The sequence below is a fragment of the Lytechinus variegatus genome, chromosome 18 (assembly GCF_018143015.1).
Source record: "Lytechinus variegatus isolate NC3 chromosome 18, Lvar_3.0, whole genome shotgun sequence".
Classification (NCBI taxonomy): Eukaryota; Metazoa; Echinodermata; class Echinoidea; order Temnopleuroida; family Toxopneustidae; genus Lytechinus; species Lytechinus variegatus.
This window is the reverse complement of record NC_054757.1, coordinates 22,712,323-22,732,800: the sequence shown is the minus strand read 5'-3', so window position 1 is coordinate 22,732,800 and position 20,478 is coordinate 22,712,323. Positions and strand designations below refer to the sequence as shown.

General features: G+C 36.7%; 1 protein-coding gene across 1 annotated transcript; it reads left to right on the top strand.

Moving 5' to 3' along the window:
• The first annotated feature begins 1,245 nt into the window (after window positions 1-1,245).
• LOC121431784 (neurotrypsin-like) lies at window positions 1,246-19,891 on the top strand. Its single transcript, XM_041629484.1, has 9 exons — window positions 1,246-1,678; window positions 6,085-6,170; window positions 11,344-11,479; window positions 12,156-12,293; window positions 12,886-13,073; window positions 14,485-14,635; window positions 16,756-16,974; window positions 17,302-17,442; window positions 17,918-19,891. Exons 1-9 carry the CDS (start codon window positions 1,546-1,548, stop codon window positions 18,202-18,204), a joined length of 1,479 nt encoding a protein of 492 aa, XP_041485418.1. The 5' UTR covers window positions 1,246-1,545; the 3' UTR covers window positions 18,205-19,891.
• The last annotated feature ends 587 nt before the right edge of the window (window positions 19,892-20,478 follow it).

Genomic DNA, 20,478 nt, shown 5'->3' with positions numbered 1-20,478 from the left:
CAGCTCGCGTTTCGCGCTCGCATTATTTGATTGTTGAAATATATCACGTTTTCGTGGCTAACTGTATGCAGTCTTTAACAGGACTGGTAGGCCTACCTTTCCGATCAGTTCAAAACGTTTATCACAAATTTCTACTCGCGCTTCGCGTTCGCAGTAATTATTGCAGGCACATATTTTTTTCAGAAAGTTCAAATTTTAGGAAAAAATTCATGCAATTTAAAAAAAAATTGCTCGCCCTTCGCACAGGCATTATAAAATAAGGATTATGATATTATACATTTATGTTGATTTAAAGAATAAAGCTAAGATGTGACTTGTAAGACTACCCCCTTCAAAGAAACAAACCCAAAAAAAATCTTCGAGCGGCCGATCGGGGAAAATATGGCTGAAAAAAAAAATTGGGCCCCTTTATTGGCGAAAGCTGGATCCGCCCCTGATTCATGTGCCTATGAAATAAGATAATTTAACATGCATTTAAGGCACTTATGATTGCCTGGGGAGGGGCCGCCATTTTTCCGAAAAGTACACAGGGGCGCCAAAATCAGGTCGAATTTGGGCCCCCCTCCCTACGAAATCCTGGATCCGCGCCTGATTTGGACTACCGGCTCTTATAAAGGAACAAACAAAAATCACCTTCGAGAGGCCGATCATTGAGAAAATATGGCTGATTTTTTTTCCACCCCTCCCCCCCCCCCCATTGGCGAATTAGGCTGGATCCGCCCCTGCTGTTTATGGTGAAGTGATGACTGATGGATGTAAATTAGTTGTGGAGATGTATAGGTTTGGGCGTATAGCTAGTTTCGATGGGGAGTTGAAGGGGGGGGGGGTGGATGGTCTGGGATCACGAGTCAAGAGATCTCTAGCTGTTGAACGCAGTTATTCAAATAGCAAAGAAGGTTAACGAGTTCAGCTGTCTAGTTGATTAATGAAAACCCACTTTTTGAAGACAGACTTATTCAACCTCTCTCATCTCACCCCCTACATATAGCTACGCACCCACCGGGGGGGGGGCGCACCCACACGGTGGACGTGTTGCTCACCTTTTTTGGCAAACACTCGACTAGCTGTTGTATGGTTTTAGTATCTTTTTCAAATCTTTTGTCCCGTCCATCAAACGCAAACATGACTCCAACCCCAAAAGCTATTCATCACCATACTGGTGGTTAATAGCCTATTATTGAACATCCAAACCAGAGGTGGTGCGCTGCATGCTATATAAATTATTATCCCCTGTCCATTGATCTGTGGAAAACAAGCGGAGATCTCTTGACTCATGAATCTCATATAGCAACACACGTCATTCGCAAACACTTTGGCATCATAAAATCATAAATGAATGAGATTTCAATTGACAAGCTCGTATCCATTCGCTTGAAAAGCGTGTACACGCTGAGGGGGGAAAACACACTTTGAAAACTATTCATGCCTGTGATTTCTTTATTTGCTAGTTTCTGTTTGTTAACTAAAGCAGGAAACGGGTGAGTATACTGACGCGCCAAATTCCGAACATTGTTCAGAATTCAGGTGACTCCTGTATGTGCGTGCATGTATCTAACTGAAATAATGGCGACAACGTCGCGACTGTTTTGCAGATATCATGGTTTACATGGTCGACAAACTGGACCTGGCCTGGTTCTCGTCCTGGTTCTTGCCATCATCTCTCTGGGCGTGGAATACGGTAAGTCATTACTCAAGTTGATTCGATTTGACCGAGGAAGGTTTACACATCTAGCTCTAGTCCACTATCGATTTACATTCATTAATTTGTACTTCTATCGCGTGATTATTCTGGGACTCTGACAGCCCCCCCCCCCAAGTCGGGATGAAAACTCTAGTATACGTAAAACTCTGAATTGTCTTTGAAGGATCGAGTTCAGTTGCCATGGTGCAGAAGGATCCATGCGTGGTGTAAGGTGATCTCCGAGGAGACATACATGTTCATGATAATATGTTTGGGTATCTTATCTGGGTGATCATTGTCGGCGCCCAGGGGAGTTCACCTGCTGTGCTGAAATGACAATCTTACCATGTTATGATAGATGGGGAAGAGGGGGGGGGGGAGTTCCATGTGCACCCCCAAATATGTGGAGAAGGTTCAAAATAATATATCTATCCCTAATATGATGGGAGAGTGGAAACACATACCAAAATATGGCTTTATTCCGTCAAATTTTCGAGCAGGATCGAGTGCATCTTTTTAATTAGACAGTAAAGAGTCTGAAAGTCTAGACCAGTCGAACTCGGGGTCGAACTTTTGGCTCAAAATCGCTTAGAAAACTTTTCGGTATTGATCAGCGCTGCTCGCTCACAGAGATCCTGACTGCTGTTACGAGGCGAGTTCGAGTCCCAAGCTAAGTAAATCTGAAGTGAAAGAACCGTAGGCCTTAGTCTCGACAATTTGTTTACTATTTTTTAAAACTCTTCCCTATATATTTCGAATACGGGAATGGCTTACTAATTTGGGAACCAAAATGTCTTTGGCACTAGAATGACTATAAGGACACAAAAAATTACTTGGGCTCACCAGAATGACTTGGGACATCAGAATGATCGGACACTACAATGACTTGGAACACCATAATGACTTTCTGTAACACCTGGACGCCAGGTGAGCGATTCATCAACATTTTAAAAGTTGTCAGATCTGACAACTTTCAATGATGTTGATTGGCTAAGAAGCAGTGTTACTATGGTAACTGTTGGATAAAACGTCTGACAACTCCTTCCATGAAACGCTCACCAGAATAACTTAACCAGAATAGTTTTGCACACCAAAATGACTTGCATGTGACATCTTAATTACTTTCACACCAAAATGTCGTTGGACACCAGCTCAGATATTGTGATATTTGAAAAAAGGAACGACTAAAGTATTTTCCACTTTTCAACTTAAATGTACGTTTACGAAAGAAGTATAGTTATAAACTAGGTTTCCAATATTAATTAATATTGTAATTTTGTCATCTTTTCTGTAAATAGTATTTGGTCTAAAGTCTTGACTAAACACAGATTTGTCTTTTCCCATAAGTTTTACGACTTAACTGTACTTTACTTGTGGACGTAGGCCCCCGGTACGTAGGCCCCTATTTGTAGTTTGAGGCTGCACTTACAAAATGTTTTCAAAACATTCTGTATAAGCATGATAAGCATGATAAGTGCAGCCTCAAAAATTGTCATAAGTGTATTTTATCTGCCATTGGAAATAAAACATATGTCGGCTTCCATCCGCAGTTTTGAGGTAAACTGTGATTATGACACATGGAATTTGCAAAATATGCATGAAAGCTATCGTAATAATTTCATTATAGTTAGTAAAGCAATATGACCTCAGTATCATGTCAGTATCTACATAGAAAATAACTTGTGGTTTTTGTGTTTATACGGGGTCAACATTTTCCGTATTTACTCTCCTCCAAGGACGACCGCTCGTTCCAAATGAATGACTTATATTATTCGTCCTCGATAGATTGTGTTGTATGGTGCAAGGTTATCTGTTTAGTACACAAAATGCATGGTAAAATAATAAAGCCATCCATAAACAAAATATACATTTGATAAATTCGATTATTCGCGTGGAAAATTTTACTTTCGGCGAAAATTTCTGTGGTAATCACGATGCTATATATATGAAGCCAAATTTTTGACGTTATCCACGGTAATAATTCTCTTTATATCCTTCAACTCTTGGAGAATGCCGTCCATTGAGAATTATGCGTCATGGTATTTGTATGCGGAAGTCCGCGGATAAAATAAGCAAGAATCGTTGATCAAGAATTCGTGAAAAGATGAAACGCCATATTGCACCAAGACCATCAGCGCATATACATTGTCATAGGCCTAATTGATTACTATAATTAGATAATGAATAGAGAGAAAGCAATGTTCTAATATATCATGTGTGTTGTGGCTAGAAATTTGATATCACTCTAACAATACACCTCACGGTATTGTCGGGATATTCAAACGAAGTGACGAAAAACGCTGCACGCCCCTTTTTGTCAACATTTTCTTTCTTCCAATATATTCATTGAACATTTTAAAGGATGAATACTTGTAAGTTGTATTATTCATGCCAAGCATACATGCGCAGAAAATTGATTATGAAATATAATTTTACTCAATTCGGCGAAAATATAGCCCCCCCCATCCCCCGAGATAGGAGTGCGTTATTGGGATCACAATAATGAATATTTGAAACTTAAATGATTGGAGTTGTCCAGATATTTACATTTGACTGTTTCAAAGCTACCATGATAGAAACCATGGTAAATTCATTTCGATAACAGTAATGCTATCTAATGAGACTAGAAATCAATCTGTCAGATTTTAGTTGAGGACCAATTTAAGATTATATAGTGTGAAAAAAAACTTTTAAATCAGTTAAAGATTTCAATCTAATTTTGGATTGGTCACTGACGTTTTAATTGATTCATTGTAAAATTTATATGATTGTGAATACAACATTTCATTGATTGTATTTCATTACTATACCCTACATGATATGATTATGGTTCACATGGAGGTACAGTGCCTTGAAATATGGGGCAAGGTTCAAATTCAAAAGTTGCAAAATGACACAATATTGAAAGTCACTGATTTTTTTTTCGTGGTGATGATTGAATTTCTCAGCTGTTTCTTTTTTTTTCATGCACCTTAACATCACCATATTAACATGGAATCAAACACACCTCTGCACAAGCAAAAACATAACACTCAAACAACCATGCATGAGTATTTCAAACCACGACTCAAACCATGTTGTCTCACAGAACCATCACTACATAACCACAACAAAACATATAACAAATGGAGAAGCAGGGGCTTGATTTGAATGAATTTTCATTCCTATTTACACAGACAACGAATCATGTTCTTTATTGACCCTTCATGACTATTTCTGCTCGTTTTGCAGCTTTTTAATTCAGACCTCATCCAACACTTTTGAATCCTGCTCTTTTTGTGGTGGCATGATCATAACAAGCATGGTATTATTTTAAAGAGAATCAAACGATCTTTTGAATGATATCGTATATGCATTGTGTAAAATTGGGAATAGGGAGAAATTAATGGCCAAGCCCAGATTTCCAAACCTCTTTTTTGGAGGGTTTAGATCAATCACTGTAAGGGCTACCAGAAAAAACTCGGATATAAGGCATAAAGAAGAAAAGAATAAAAGCTGAAAATTGAATTGGTAACCGGGATTGGTAATTTTTCAGAGTGTTTTATTGGGGTCTGGAGCGAATCGTTCTGAAGATAAAAAGCACACAATAATGCCATTGCTTTATCAGAATAGGACAACGAGGTCATAACGAGGTGGAGAAGTTCAAACTCGTTCATCTATTCAAGTGAATTAACTCAATAAACACCCAATTTGAGGTCACTCACAAGATCAATGGAGAAAATATGATTCAGTACAAAGATTCACAACGTTAGGTTTTTTGGATTTCCATTTTGTCAGTTGATAAAGTTACCAGCATTCCATTTTCTCTTTTTTTTCTTCCTTTTTTTGCTTCGTTGAATCTCAGTTATGTGAGAGCGGCACAAAATTGAGATTATGGAACTTACGAAGAAAGGATAGCAATGACATGAATTGTATCCGACTTTGAATTAGATTCAAAAGATGCCGATTTTTGTAGGGCAAACCACAATTCAAAGAACTAAAGATGTGTTTACAAGTAACAGATGGAAATAATAAACATCAAGTAACCTTTTTCAATAATAAGATGTTTCAAATCACTAGTCCTTCTGTTTTTAGGGTCGTATTATATTTTATCCAACATGTTTTCGCGTTTGTACAAAAACTGCAGTGTTCATGTATTTACGTTTTTAAAAGAGTCTTGGAGAATAACTTGCTTAAGGGCATTTAAATGCCTCGCCTGATATCGAACTTTGGGCTTCCAATATGTCTAGACTTTAGACCACTCGACCACATGATCTAGTCTAATGTTACGTTATTACTTTTTTCCGGGGAGTTTTTTTTTATGATTTATTGATTTATTGATCCTTTGTATTTCAACTAATATGACGTTATTGTTTTAGTGATATTAACCTGCCATAGAATATTACAATACCTTTTTCCCATAGTCGAACCCTCGTCAACGCAGGAACCTTCGAATGATGCAAAAGTTCGTTTGATTGAAGGATCCGACATACATGAAGGTGTTCTTGAAGTAAGTTTTTTAAAATTCATATTGTCTATAATTTTTTTAGGGAAATAATTTATTAATCCGGCGTAGACTTCATTACCATTCTCTATTCAATTCTCAAAATTCAACTATAATTGACTTACCATATTTTGTTGTAAATGTATTAACTGCTAGTTTGATTATCTTTGCTTGTTTATAATTTGATACCCATATTTTCTTCTACATAATGAAATGTCATAAGTTAGATTTGATTTTGATGATATATTTATGATTATCTTAGTCCTGTATACAACATGGAGATTCTTTTATATAGGTGATCCCCAGTCATTGACTGGTGCTTACTTATACTTTCTCATGTTTGTTATCATCTTGCCCGGAAAGTAAGTTGATAAAATAAATAAATATTTTTGTTATATTGTTATAGTGTTTTCTCAACAAACATTTGATCACATGATGCTGGAATATACTGTTAAAACTATGTGGTTCAGAACAACATCACATTTGAGATAACCATATGTGTTTCAGAAATACAACATAGAGTTTGAAAACAACACCAAGTTGTGTTCAAATATTCGACAGAATGTGTTAGAATAACATCGTTTGTCCTTTTTACACAGGATTTTCTTAACCCCGGACTATCGCTAACCCCGTACTATCCTTAACCCCGTACTATTTTTTTTCCTTTTCACACATGCCAAATTGTTTTTGCTAACCCCGGATAAGGAATGCTTGCTTTTCACACACGAAACTCGCTAACCCCGGACTAGTGGTTTTTGTCGATCATTCGTAGTACATTTAGCCCCACCTATAGACTATAGTACGGGGTTAAGCTTAGCCCACTTTCGTTTTACACATGCGATCTTAACCCCGTACTATTGCTCTTAGCACCGCAATTGGTGGGATAACCCTGCTTTTTTGCAGGGCCAAATAATCCCGTACTATAGGTGGGGTTAGCCCACTTTGCAAAAATGCTGTGTAAAAAGAAAGTGGGCTAAGCTTAACCCCGTACTATAGGTGGGGCTAAATTGCCATTTAGCCCCACCTATACAGTGCGTATCAAAAAAGTTTACACTTTGAAAAAGCCCTGGGAATTAAAAGATATACAAGATGTGGGTAATTTTTTCACGTATAATCTGGGGTTTGGGTCTCATCTATCCAGCAAAAGTAAAAGTTTTGACAGAATGTTACACTCGAGTGAGCACTGTCCATTTTTGTAAAGCTCGCAGAAATCTGTTTGCGCAGAAATGCTCGTTTGTACGCTGTGTCAAGAGGAAAGGGCGAAATCAAACTTACCCTGCGAAACATTCCTCATACATTTCCCTTGCATTTTTAGTCAATTGAAATTAAACAGATACATTCAAGCATTTTGTAACAATTTCGGCACCCAAAATTAGAATTTCAACACTTGGTAAACACAACCTTTTCCCTTTTTGTGCCTGCTGTATCTGAGGACATACATGTAACTGAATCTGAACAAAAGTTTATACCAGACATCTCTAGCATTTTTTTTTTCACTAAGTTTTTATCATTTAAAGTGGGTTTACATTTCATTTAATACTTGGTTCTCCACACTTTTCCCAAGCTTGACAATGATTAACAAAATGAAAATCAAGCCTAAGCCATTTTATGTAAATCACAGCTCAGTGTAAAGCAAATATCGTCACAATGGCCTCGGTGTGTGGGGGAGTGGGGTGGGGCGGGGCGCAATGCACTCCTGGAAGTGGTTTGGGCAAGGAAACAAGTTAAAAACGGTAAAAGATATCTTCAAATCAATTTTACTAGTTAAATTCCACATGCTCTTCATCATTAAGGTTTACTTTTATTCGCATAACTATTTCAAAGTTCTGCGCAAATCATTTTTCACTAACTTTTCAAAAGTAAGTGGTGCTCACTCAAGCGGAAATATTTTTCGACAGTTATATCGTCATTTGCTAAAATGGATCTGTACCAATGTTAAAATGTGGAAAAATCTTCAGGATATTACAAATGTATAGTTTTACAGGACTTTTTCGAAGTGCAAACTTTTTTTTGATACGCACTGTAGTACGGGGTTAAGGAAATTTTAGCCTGTGAAAAAAGGGTACTTGTGTGTTAGACTAATACAAGTCTGCGAGCACAGACTCATTTTAATCAAAGGGTCTGTCTGTGGTTGAGCCAGGTACATCAGACTCTGCATGTCTGCATTATGCACTGTTCGAATTGCGTAAAAAACCAAGTGTCAGTGCCTGCAGACTAGACTACATGTAATACAATGAATTCAACATTCGTGGGAACTGCATTCGGTGGAGTACTTTGTTAAAGGGATGGTCTGGGCTTGGGATATTTATACTTCAATAAATAGAGTATAATTCACAAAGCAAAGTGGTGAAAAATTGATCCAAATCGGATAACAAATAACGAAGTTATTGAATTTTAAAAAATTGTCATTCAAGTGAAACAGTTCTATGTATGTCTTCATGAATTTTCATTCGGTGGGCTGATGATGTCATATCCCCACTTGTTCTTTTGTATTTTATTATACGAAATAAGGTTTATTCGAAATCTGTCAACCAAGAACTAAAACGGTTTGATTGACAACTGACTAGGTGCATTAGTTATTTATTGCTGCAATTTATTTCATCAAAATGGAGACGCCATTTACGGATGTATAAAATATGCAACAATTATGATTTTCATGGAAAACAAAAAAGGACAGTGGGGATGTGACATCATCAGCCCACCTAATGAATATTCAGGAGAATGTGCTGTTTCACCGGAATAATCAAAATCTTTAACATTCGATAACTTCGTTAAATCTATTTTTTATATATAAATATTTTCAGCCCGGACCATCCCTTTAACACTAGTGGTGTAGTTTTAACACCGAAATCATTGTCATTCAAAAATAGGGCTGTGGTGTTGGTCATTCTCACAAAAACACACCAATTGATGGGGAAAGTCTACAGAATGGATTGAAAGATGTGTATTATGTATGAGAAAGTGGCAACAGAAAAAAGGCAAGTCGCCTTTGCGTCAATTTGAAGTGCTGACTGCCCGGACTGACTGGATCAACTCAAACATTGTATATCAATGTTACGGAAGTTAAAGGGGAATGAAACCTTTGGAACAAGTAGGCTTGTGTCGAAACAGAAAAATAAAAGAATAAGAACAAAGAAAGTTTGAGAAAAATCGGACAATTAATGAGAAAGTTATGAGCATTTGAATATTGCAATCTATGGAGATCCTCCCATTTGCAATGCGACAAGGATGTGTGATGTCACATGTGAACAACTTTCCTTTGATGGACTTTAAAATATCCTCAAAATGTCTTTTTGCTTTTTCTCATGGTGATACAAACTCTTTATCCATAATGTATTCTTTAAAAATCTGTATTTCTTGCCCTCCTATAGAAAGAACACATGATCTACTTATAGATGTGATAAAAGAGGCAATTTAAGTGAAATATATAAGTAATGAGGAGAGTCGTTCACAGGTGACATCACACATCTTTGTCGCATTGCCAATTTGAGGATCTCCATAGCACCAGTGATCGCAATATCCAATTGCTCACCACTTTCTCATTATTTGTGCGAGTTTTCTCAAACTTTCGTTAATCTGTTTTTTTTTATTTGTCTTTTTTCACGCAAGCTATCTTGTTCCAAAGGTTTCATTCTCCTTTAATCAATAACATTGTCCACGTGTGTTACTCAATTATACAGATTTTGAAATCAATAAAATAGAAATGCACACAATTCAGTCAAAGTATGGTATCACAGGTCTATTTAATGAAACAATATGTAAATGCGGTCCTAAGCTTTATCTTGAAGGTAGTAAGAGAATTTTCAGGAGGGATATGTACGATATCAATTTGTTCCATATCTTTCCACCTTGAAGCAAGAAACGTGTTATGCCCTATTCAGTTCAAAGCCAGTAGTTGGTCAATTCCAGATCGTGTTTTTATATTGATATACGGGAAACAAATATATCGCTAAATATGGTTGGCCAAGACAATGTAAGAATTTAAACATGACAACTTTAAACTTTCCTTTCTTATTTTACTTGAGAAGAAAATCCTTTGGCTTACTTGATTTCATAAAAATAATGCACATCTTTCGATGAGTGTGTAATGAAAAAAGTGTTTTTGCGTCTAAAAGGGAGACCCTTATTCCGGAAAGAGCGGAAACAATGTCATTTAGTGGATTAAAGGAGAAGTTCATCCTGACAAAAAGTTTATTGTAACAATAGCAGAAAAAAAATAAAAATATTGGCGAAGGTTTGAGGAAAATCCATCAAAGAATAAAGCAGTTATTAGAATTTTAATTATTTGATTTGTGACGTCATAGCTTCCCTACATACGGTAAAAAAACAATGACCCGTTCCTTAAAAGAAAACAAGTGTAAGTCATTATGAGTCGAAACAGTGTCACTTATTGGACAAGGACCTTTTTTTACATTAGCTGGTCTCGGCGTAGGTTTTCAACATTCACGACAAAATATGCATTGGAAATTTAGAGCTTGGAGACCATATCAAATCAGTTGCTGTTACAGTATACGTATCGACTCTTTAAGATACATGTATGTCCTGCTAATTACTTTTTAAGGCAAACACTTCAATTATTTTAAAATCAATGATGATAATGACACTGATTGAAAAATAGCTAATGATGATGATGATGATGATAATGATGATGATGACGATAATGATGATGATGATGATGAAGATGATTGTATTTATGATGAATTAATCATATAGAAATATAATGATATTGGTAATAATAATTATGAAAGGCCTACGTGGTAATTGTCATTTTCTATTTTGATAATGTTTATAATGATGGCGTTTTTATTATATTTGTTATATATGTAATTATTATTATCTCTAAATATGCATTTGCTTAATTTGTGGAATTTGAATCGGGTCGATAGTAATTTTGCAGGGCTTTGGAGCCGGGGGGGGCTTGGGGCTTCAGCCACCACCTTTTTTTCCAAAACCGTGTACAAAAATGTAAAAATCACCATATTTATTTTTTTTAATTTATTTTTTGCATGGTCAGCCCCCCCCCCCCCCCCTTTGAAAACCGTTTCGCGGCACCTGTTTTGTCATAGCAATTTTACAGTAACGACAAATTTTATGTTACAAGGATCAGTTGTGATATTTATCCCAACACTTTGACGTACTTGCATTTTTCCCCTTCTAAATCTGTATAATTTTGAATTAGTACTTCCATCCATTGGAGAAAGTATGGCTACCCGTGTGTGGTGAAGGCGTACAGACAGAAGACGCAAATGTTGTTTGTCGAGAGCTCGGATTCCATGGAGCTGACGTCATCAAGAACGTCACAGGATTCTCAATAAGTAAGAAATAAGTTTGACAAATAGAGAGAATGGCAGAAAGAATGTAAGAGAAAGGAAAATGACGAGAAAGTGATAGATTGAGGGAGATTAAATTAAAAAAAATTGTAAGCATCATGGAACAACGATGATATCGAGTTTCTATGGTAATTTTGATGTCCGATAAGAATGATAAAATTTTTTTTGGGCAATTCCATAAAATAATCAACCTTTTGTACATCCGACCCCGATTTTTCTGAAGTTATACTTGACATCATAAACCGACGAAGTCATGGTCATTTGGTCATTTGACAACATTACAGAATGTCAAAAGAACCAGAAATCAGAAACAGAAAATTTCATGAAGGTCCGACATAATGGGGTCAGACGTTCATATTTTATGGGATTGCCCAAATGTATAATTTAACCAAATTTTACCGGTCAAAGTACTACGCAAAATAAATTTTTCAATTCAATTCAATTCCAATGTAAATAAATGTTAATTTTCTTCCATTTTTCAAAAAAATATTTCACAAAAAAAAAATCATTTTTTCACAAATAATATATTTGCAGGAACTAATCATTTTCACCATGAATCTTGAGAATGTGTCAAACATTCTTTCCAAAAAAAGAAAGAAACCAATAAATAAAACTCTTCAACGAAATAGCGCCTTAATTAATAGCATTTCTTCGTCCACAGATGCAACTAGTGCTCTGTTGAATGTGTGGTGTGACACAGTGGATGGAGTACATATACAACACAACTCCTTGGATGAATGCTTACAGAGCGGTGTAGCGGATATTCAGTCGTGTAATGAAAAGGCGGCTCATATTAAATGTAAGTATTTGGTGTAACACTCCAGGAATAATATTTTTTTGTGCTTGTCATCAAGATAGCATCACGGTTTTGGCACAGTCAAAAACCCCGATCATCATCATCATCATCACCACCAACACCATCACTATTATCACCACCACCATCATCATCATCACCATGATCACCATCACTGTCATCACCATCATCACACCACCATCATCATCATCATCATCACTATCATCATCACTATCATCACCACCACCATAATCATTACCACAACCACCACCACCACCATCATCATCATCACTATTATCACCACCACCATCATCACCACCACCACTACAGCCACCACCGATATCATCGTCATCAGCGACCCTGACACTACCACCCAACCGAAATGTTATTATAATCAATAGTTATCACCAGCAAACCACCGTCGTCATCGGCATCATCATCAACCTCACATCGACATCAGTTTGTACGTTCCCAATATTTTCAGCTAATATAATACAATGCATGATATAATATTAGGAGCAGGAGGTGATTAATGAAGACTGTATTGGTGCATTTTCATCATTGTCCACTCATTAAATATCTTTTGGATTTATTTCAGGTTTGACTACTCGACTGACCGGCGGGCATGACATGTCCAGTGGTCGGCTAGAGGTGTGGTCACCGGGCTTTGGCTGGGGAAAGGTTTGCAGTCCGGACTTCGGAGAGAAAGAGCAGGAAGTCACCTGTCGTGAGCTTGGATACATGTACGTCAATTTAGAGAATCTGGGAAGCGCAAATCAATTTCAGGTATGAAAACGGCATCCTTGGTGCATGGACAATATGGAAAGCCAGCACCGCAGTAAAACGTACCGGGAACGAGTTATGGCGGTGCTGGCCTTCAGCCTATAGCACAACTATATTAGCGCGGGGGAAAATAGTGCGCAAAATGTGGAATTCGATCGTGTATTAAACACCTGTCTTACCTTGTTGCAATGTTGTGGCGTAATGTATTTTTTATAATGTAATGTATTTTGATTCAATAGTAAGATACTAGAATTGTAGGTTTTTGTTGGATAGCAAATCCCTTCCTTTCAGCCACCCCTGACAATCGCATTATGTTTATACCTTGTGTTCTGTCCTTCTATTTCTTATATTTATCTCACTTTATGTAATACTTGTTTAATTTTGTAATGTGCTTCTATGATGAGTGTTGAATAAATGTGAATCGATTGAATACTATGCAATGTAAATTCAACCCATTCTATCATATAGTATTATGTAGTATTATAAAGTATATTTTAGAATAAATTTGCAATCTTTTGACCTAGATTAACAGTTCGTTCTCAAATAAATAATTCCTTCAATGCCCTATTGTTTGTGAAGCACATTCAGATAATGAATATCACGAGCAATATAATATAAGTCATGGCTAAACTTCAGTCGCCAAGATTGGGAAGATAATTTGTTTGTGAGATGCAAGATCTCTTATTGCTAAAGAGTCCATTCTATAGAAAGACACATTCTCCCACATCTAAGACATGCAATAGGGCGAGCGATGAAAGTATGATAGTGATATTATTGATATATTACCTTTTTATCAAAGGACAAGACTATTCCAATAAAGAGTTGATTTGAATAAAAAGAGAAAATTCTAACGAGCAAAAAACACTTAAAATATATAATAAGAAAGTTATGACAGTTTCAAGTTTCACTTAATTTCACAAAACAATTAATGCACATCCTGGTTGGTATGCAAATGAGGGAAGTGATGACATCACTCACTATTTCTATTGTATTTTATTATATGAAATAAAGATTCTGATTTTCTCCTCATTGTCATGCTGTGAAACAAAGTTGTATTTCTCTCTGAACATGTGGAATTACCATTGTTTAACATTTAATGGTTTAGTCAAGTTGGTCCTTATTGTAAAATCTGTAAAAATCGAAATATTGTATAATTCAAACAATAAAAAACAAAGAAATAGTGAGTGAGGGACATCATCGATTCTCTCATTTGCATGTAACTATATTGTGAATATAACTATTTTCTGAAAATAAAGCGAAACTTTAAAATGTCATAAATTTTTTATTTTACATCCGATTTCGATGAAATTTTCAGCATTATTCTTGTCTGATTCTCTATTGATTTAAATCAACGTTTTTCTGAGGTGGACTTTACCTTTTACATTCTATTTCATTGTACGTTACACACTGGTAGGATTCTGCTCTGACGTATGAATGGGAGGATATAAGATGCACTGGATCTGAAACCAAACTAGCAGACTGTGATGTGGATACCACTGGCTCTACTAGCTGTCCTGGTGATAATGATGCATACGCATCCTGCACTAACATCGAGTCTGATCCAGGTACGTTGCGTAACGGCCCCGGCGCGCCGCGGCGTTACAAATATATATTCATACACATATAGGCCTATACATATATATATGGCGCCGAAAATGGTAATGTATTTGTATGTGACCCGCAGTGAGCCAAAATTTTCGAGGGGGCAAGACATAGCGTTTTGGGCAAACTTTATATTCAAAAGTTGCAAGCGAGCAATAAAAATTTCGACATTTTTATTACAGAAATCTAATTTTGTGATAGATTTTGACATGGCATGATATTTAGAAAATAATATTACATTTCATACTTCTCCCTTTCCTCTTTTCTTTTCTCATTTTTTTTCATGGGCATTATTATTTTTTCGGTGGGGGAGGGGGGGGGGAGGGTAAACGCCCCCATGCACTCCCCACCTGTACGCCACTGGTGACCCGGCTATATCCGCAACTGTTCCCCGTCTGTCTACTCTGATTCGTCATACTCGGATTAGACCCACTTAGATGCTCTGGGGCCCGTTGAAGAAAGAGTTGCAATCAATCGCGCATTTGGGACTTGCGATTGATTTTTTGACTTGCGTTTAAACGAAACTCTTTCTGCAACGGGCCCCAGGACTTTGAACATGACTGTACCTAAAACTCCAAAACAAGTATGCTCGTTAGATTTTGAATGCTGATTTTTCAATACTTACCAATGTTCTTCGCACCCAATTAAACTGGCAAGCCATCATGTTTAAATTGATTAATGATTTATGTTCCAACGTATTTAAAGGAAATTATTGCATATCGTGATATTAACTTTCAAACTCGATATGCACGTTCTCGCCAATATTAAAAATCAAAACACCTCGAACAGAGTATTACAAGAAATCTTTGCATTTTTTAATGGTTCAAACCGATGGAACAGTTTACCCCAGAATATGCAAAATGTAACATCCTTTCCCATATTTAAGAAATAATCTAGAATTTTAACTCCAAATTTTAAAAAGGCAGTATTAATTTTGATTTAATGTCAATATTATACGTGTATTATTTTAGAATTGATTTTAACTTAATATAAATTCTCTGCTTGAATGTGATTTTAGTTTTTTTATTTTTATTTGATGTCATTTTACTTGAGTAAATTTCTGTAGTTGTGTATATAATAATAACAATAATAGTAGTACCAACGTGCTTGTATAGCACATATCACTGCTAAGTGCGTCCCTATGCGCTTAATTGGATATTATTACCTTGGCTTTAGCCTTGCAGCATTTTACAGCAGTGGCATTTCAAGGAATAAATTCCTGCCAAGTACCCATTTACCTCACATGGGTCGAGTGCAACACAATGTGGATGAATTTATTTCTGAAGGAAATAACGCCATGGCTGAGATTCGAACCCACGACCCTCTGTTTCAAAGTCCGAAGACTAATACTGGGCCACAACGCTCCATAGACCAGTTCGTAGTTACTTCATGGGCAATTTTGGTCAAATGACCTTTCATTTCTTTCATCATGATAGGCATATTTCAAAGCGAGATATTACGTAAGCTTGCCTTACATAGCAGGATGAAGAAATTGAATAGACCAGGTGACTAGAATAGCACACCAATGAACACTTAATGAAGGTATTTGTTGCATTCCTACTTTGAATGCATATCTTAGCATGTTGCACAATGTACTTGACAAACTGTGAAATACCAGTCGTTCGTGGAAACATTGTTTTTTTTGTGGATGTAAATGAAAACGACAATTCAAAAGAATATATGAATAATCAAGACATCAAAGTTGGTGCTTATCTCATTAGATTTTAAAGCACCATGTCACTTTAGTACAAATGACCTTCTTCTGATCATGCGTAGAATCTTTTGATCATGCGCAGAAAGGAACTACGAACTGGCTTATAGTTTGAAGTTTTGTGTGTGTAAATTGTTATTCATATGTATTTGTTTTTTTTTATTGTGCAGGGCCCCTTGGTAGAGCAGTTTTGTAACTGATAGGGCTACCCTACTTAAATAAAACGGAAAAAAAAAATCTAATTCATATGTCGAAATAGGTTATTTTACGACATTATGACTTTTTATAAATCGGCATGGCAAGATATAATAACTCGCCAAGTAGATGACGCTTTACAGCTTCACTTCAAATGATCCCCTATCTATGCCTCAGGTAAACCTCCTTTCATGGGTGTGAAGTTGTTTGATGGGCCCTGTGCAACGGAAGGTCGACTGGAGGTCTTTGATGGTCATGATTACGGTACGGTCTGTCAAGAACAAATCACTCAGCTCGATGCACGGGTCGTCTGCCGTCAACTGGGCTTCGAGTACGAGAATGCTGAGGTGGTTAAATGCTGTGATACCTACCCCGCTGCTAGGGTGGGAGCCTCTGGTAAGAAAAGATATGCTCCGGTAGTATAGGCCTCAAGGTTCTTTCGCATCGTTACTCTTTAACCCGAATATTATATAAAGTTAAGTAAATTTTACCTTAAAAACTGGAAAATGAAATTTAAAGGAAAAGATACTAAATTGATATAAAGGGTAAGTTTAAAAAAAGAGTCCCATGTTCATTTTATTCCAACTTAATAGATCGTCTCTTGTCACACCACCCTTCGTTTTAATAGTGGCTTTTAAACGCTAGAAAACAATAAAAGCAGTATTTTTTATTTCCGCTCGAGTATGCATATTTCCCTCATGTCCTATTCCCTATTTCTGTTAGATTTATTCGGAGTTCTTAATTGCACTGGTGACGAGTCCATGATTGCTCAATGCCCCCACCCTCCGGTTGGATCCAGGGTGGGGTGTACCACGTTGAGACACGTCAATGATGTGGGGATCAGATGTCAAGCTTGCCAAATAAGTAAGTATACGGATAATCTTTAACATTGTGGGATTTCAAATTTGGTGTTGGTATTAGAAGCAAAATTTAGATTGTTGTCCCTGCATGGCTCCAGTACCTCGTGTGAGTTAAGAAAAATCGTGTAACTGATAACTAATTGAACACCAAACGGTCAACACAGTACTTGGAATCACCCATTATATATAAACCGGGTGAGAGGAGCGAATATTCCGAGCACGGTGGGGGGGGGGGGGGCTTAGGTCGCAAAAGTGTTTATAGTTGACTATACTGATTTCGCTCTTAAAATTATCACAATGTTTTTAGATGAGCGTATATTAGGTGATTTTGGCGTTTTAATGGTAACTCGGGGTAATACTTTCGAGAAAACTGATGATGCATCAATACTTAAAGAACAGAGTCAAACGATGTTTTTTTCTCCCTCTCTATTTACCCCCCCCCCCCCTCTCTCTCTCTCTCTCTTTCAACCCCATTACAGAAAAGGTCAACATCGCCGCTGTGATCGGGGGTGTCGTGGCCTTCACTGTCGTCTTCATCGTCATTGGTGTCGTGCTGTGGTACATCTGCTATATCCCTAGGAGGAAATACGAGGCAGCTGCCGACGAACAAGACGACGAGCCCGACATTGAACCAAAGGATGAGGCCACCGATCACGTACCTACGGCGAATGGGTTTGAGGAGAATGCAAATGAAGATATGGGAACCGAACTGAACGATGATGACTTACGGGAAAAGAAATTAGAAACGGAAGATTCATTCGTTTGATGATTCCCGAACAGTTTTTTTTATAGTGTAGGCTTACAAGCGTACTAACGAAAATCAACTTTGCTTGAAGGCGAGTTGATACATCCCCTCATGATAGCATCAACATGGTCAAGTTGATTTGAATAAAATAGAGAAAAACGCTATATACAGTGCATATCAATAAAAAAATTACACTTTGAAAAAGTCCTGGGAATTGAAAAATATACATTATGAGGATATTTTTTCGCACATGTTCTTGGGTTTGAGTCTCATCTAACATACGAAAGTAAAAAAAAGACTACATGAGCACTGTCCATTTATTGTAAAGCTCGCAGATATCGGTTGGCTCAGAATTGCTCATTTTCACGCGGTGTCAAGGAAAAAAGGCGAAAACAAACTGACCAAGTGGGATATGTCTCATACATTTCTCTTGCATTTAGCCACTTGAAATGAAATAGATACATTTAAACATTTTGTCACAACTTTGCCACCCAAATTAACACTTTAACCCCAGGTAATCACAACCTTAACCCTTTTTTGTGCCAGATGGATCTGAGCCTGGACATAACTGAATGTAAACAAACGTTTATTTCAGACTTCTCCAGCATTTTTAAAGTAAGTTTGTTTGTTTTCTTAATCATTTAAAGTGGGTTTACATTTCATATTTCATTTAGTACTTGTTTCTTTACGCTTTTCTGAAGATAATTCTAAAAAAAATATTTCATGTGTATCACAACTCTGTGTGAAGCAGACATCACCATGATCATGATGATGGTCTCGGTGCGTGTGAAGGGGCGGGGGTGCAATGGCGCTCTATGATTTTTTTGGCAAGAAAACGAGTCTAAAAGATAAAAGATATATTCAAATCAATCTTTCCAACTAAAGTCCATGTGTTCTTCACGATTAACGTCTACTTTTATCCATTTAACAATTTCCAAGTTCTGCGCAAATCATTTTTCACGAAATTCTGAAAAGTAATTTTTGCTCACTCAAACGGAAAGATTTTTCGACAGATATATCATCATTTGCTTAAAGAGGTCTGTGCCAACGTTTAAATGTTGAAGCTTCAGCATATTACAAACATATAATTTTACAGGATTATTTCTAAGTATAAGCTTTTTTTGATGCGCACTGTATATCCTTAATTTGAGTAACACAGGAATAACTGAGAGGAAATCATCTGAAAGCCTGTTGAACCGGATGTACTTTTTTTATTCAAAGTTTGCCTAGTTTCTTGAAATATTTATTATGGATAACACGAGGGGTATGATAAACAGAGGAATTTATTTGCTTTACACAATCATTGTTGTCTTTGCGTTTGGTTTGATTGTATGCTATACTGCTATATAATAGCAGGGCCCCTGGGAGAACAGTGTTCGGAACTGAAGTGACTTCCCTGGGTAAATATGCCGGTATTATTATTATTACTATTATTATCATACTTGATAGGTATCAATAGTGGTTAAACGACGATTTCATAGATCGAAAATATGACACGTTTTAAAATTTCATACAATAAAGTACAAAAGAAGAAGTGATTATTTGACACCATCGGCTCTCTCATTGCAATACCATCTGTAACACAATTTTGTTTGTTAAAGTTAGAAATACCATGATTTTGATGTTTTCATATCCGATTTTTATCTAATCGTCAGTGTTATGTTGTTTTATTTGTCTCTCTTTCATTAAAGGTATTTGTTGTAAGGTTGGACTTGGGCTTTAATGCAATGTCAACATTCTTTTTCACAACGTTTTACAATGTCATAGCAATGACTATCATCCTAATAAAATTTTGTAAGTCCGGGTGACATGTACATAAAACAATTCAATTATATCAAAACTCTCAGGAGGCATTTTGTACTGAAGTGTAGAAATTCTAAACAGGGTGACGCTTCGGAGGGGGGAGGGGGCAGACATTTTAAGGAAGCACTTATAGTCATTGTAATCACGAATGAAAATACGCATCTCAGCAATCAAATAATGCGAGCGCGAAGCGCGAGCTGAAAATTTTTGATATTCAGATCTAAAAAGGGACATTATAATCGATTTTGTAATCATGATACGTACTTGTCTCGCTAAACAATGCGAGCGCGAAGCGCGAGCCGAAATTTTTGTATATATTGACCCCAAACAGGGAGCTCTTAAGGACTATATTTTAGGAATCCCTTAATAGTATACATATCTCACCAAAAGTGCCAAGCGCTTGCTGATTTTGTTAGAATTACATCTGAAGACATGAAGCCCTTTTTGAAGTCATTTTAATCATGATTACTATACGCATCTCACTAATCAAAT

What these genes read in the sequence shown, in the direction of transcription:
- LOC121431784 (XM_041629484.1), top strand. Translation starts at nt 1,546, where the DNA reads ATGTATCTAACTGAAATAATGGCGACAACGTCGCGACTGTTTTGCAGA. An exon ending in GAAGCGCAAATCAATTTCAG is followed by an intron (nt 13,074 to 14,484) that starts GTATGAAAACGG and finishes ACACACTGGTAG; the next exon opens with GATTCTGCTCTGACGTATGA. An exon ending in TGCTAGGGTGGGAGCCTCTG is followed by an intron (nt 16,975 to 17,301) that starts GTAAGAAAAGAT and finishes TATTTCTGTTAG; the next exon opens with ATTTATTCGGAGTTCTTAAT.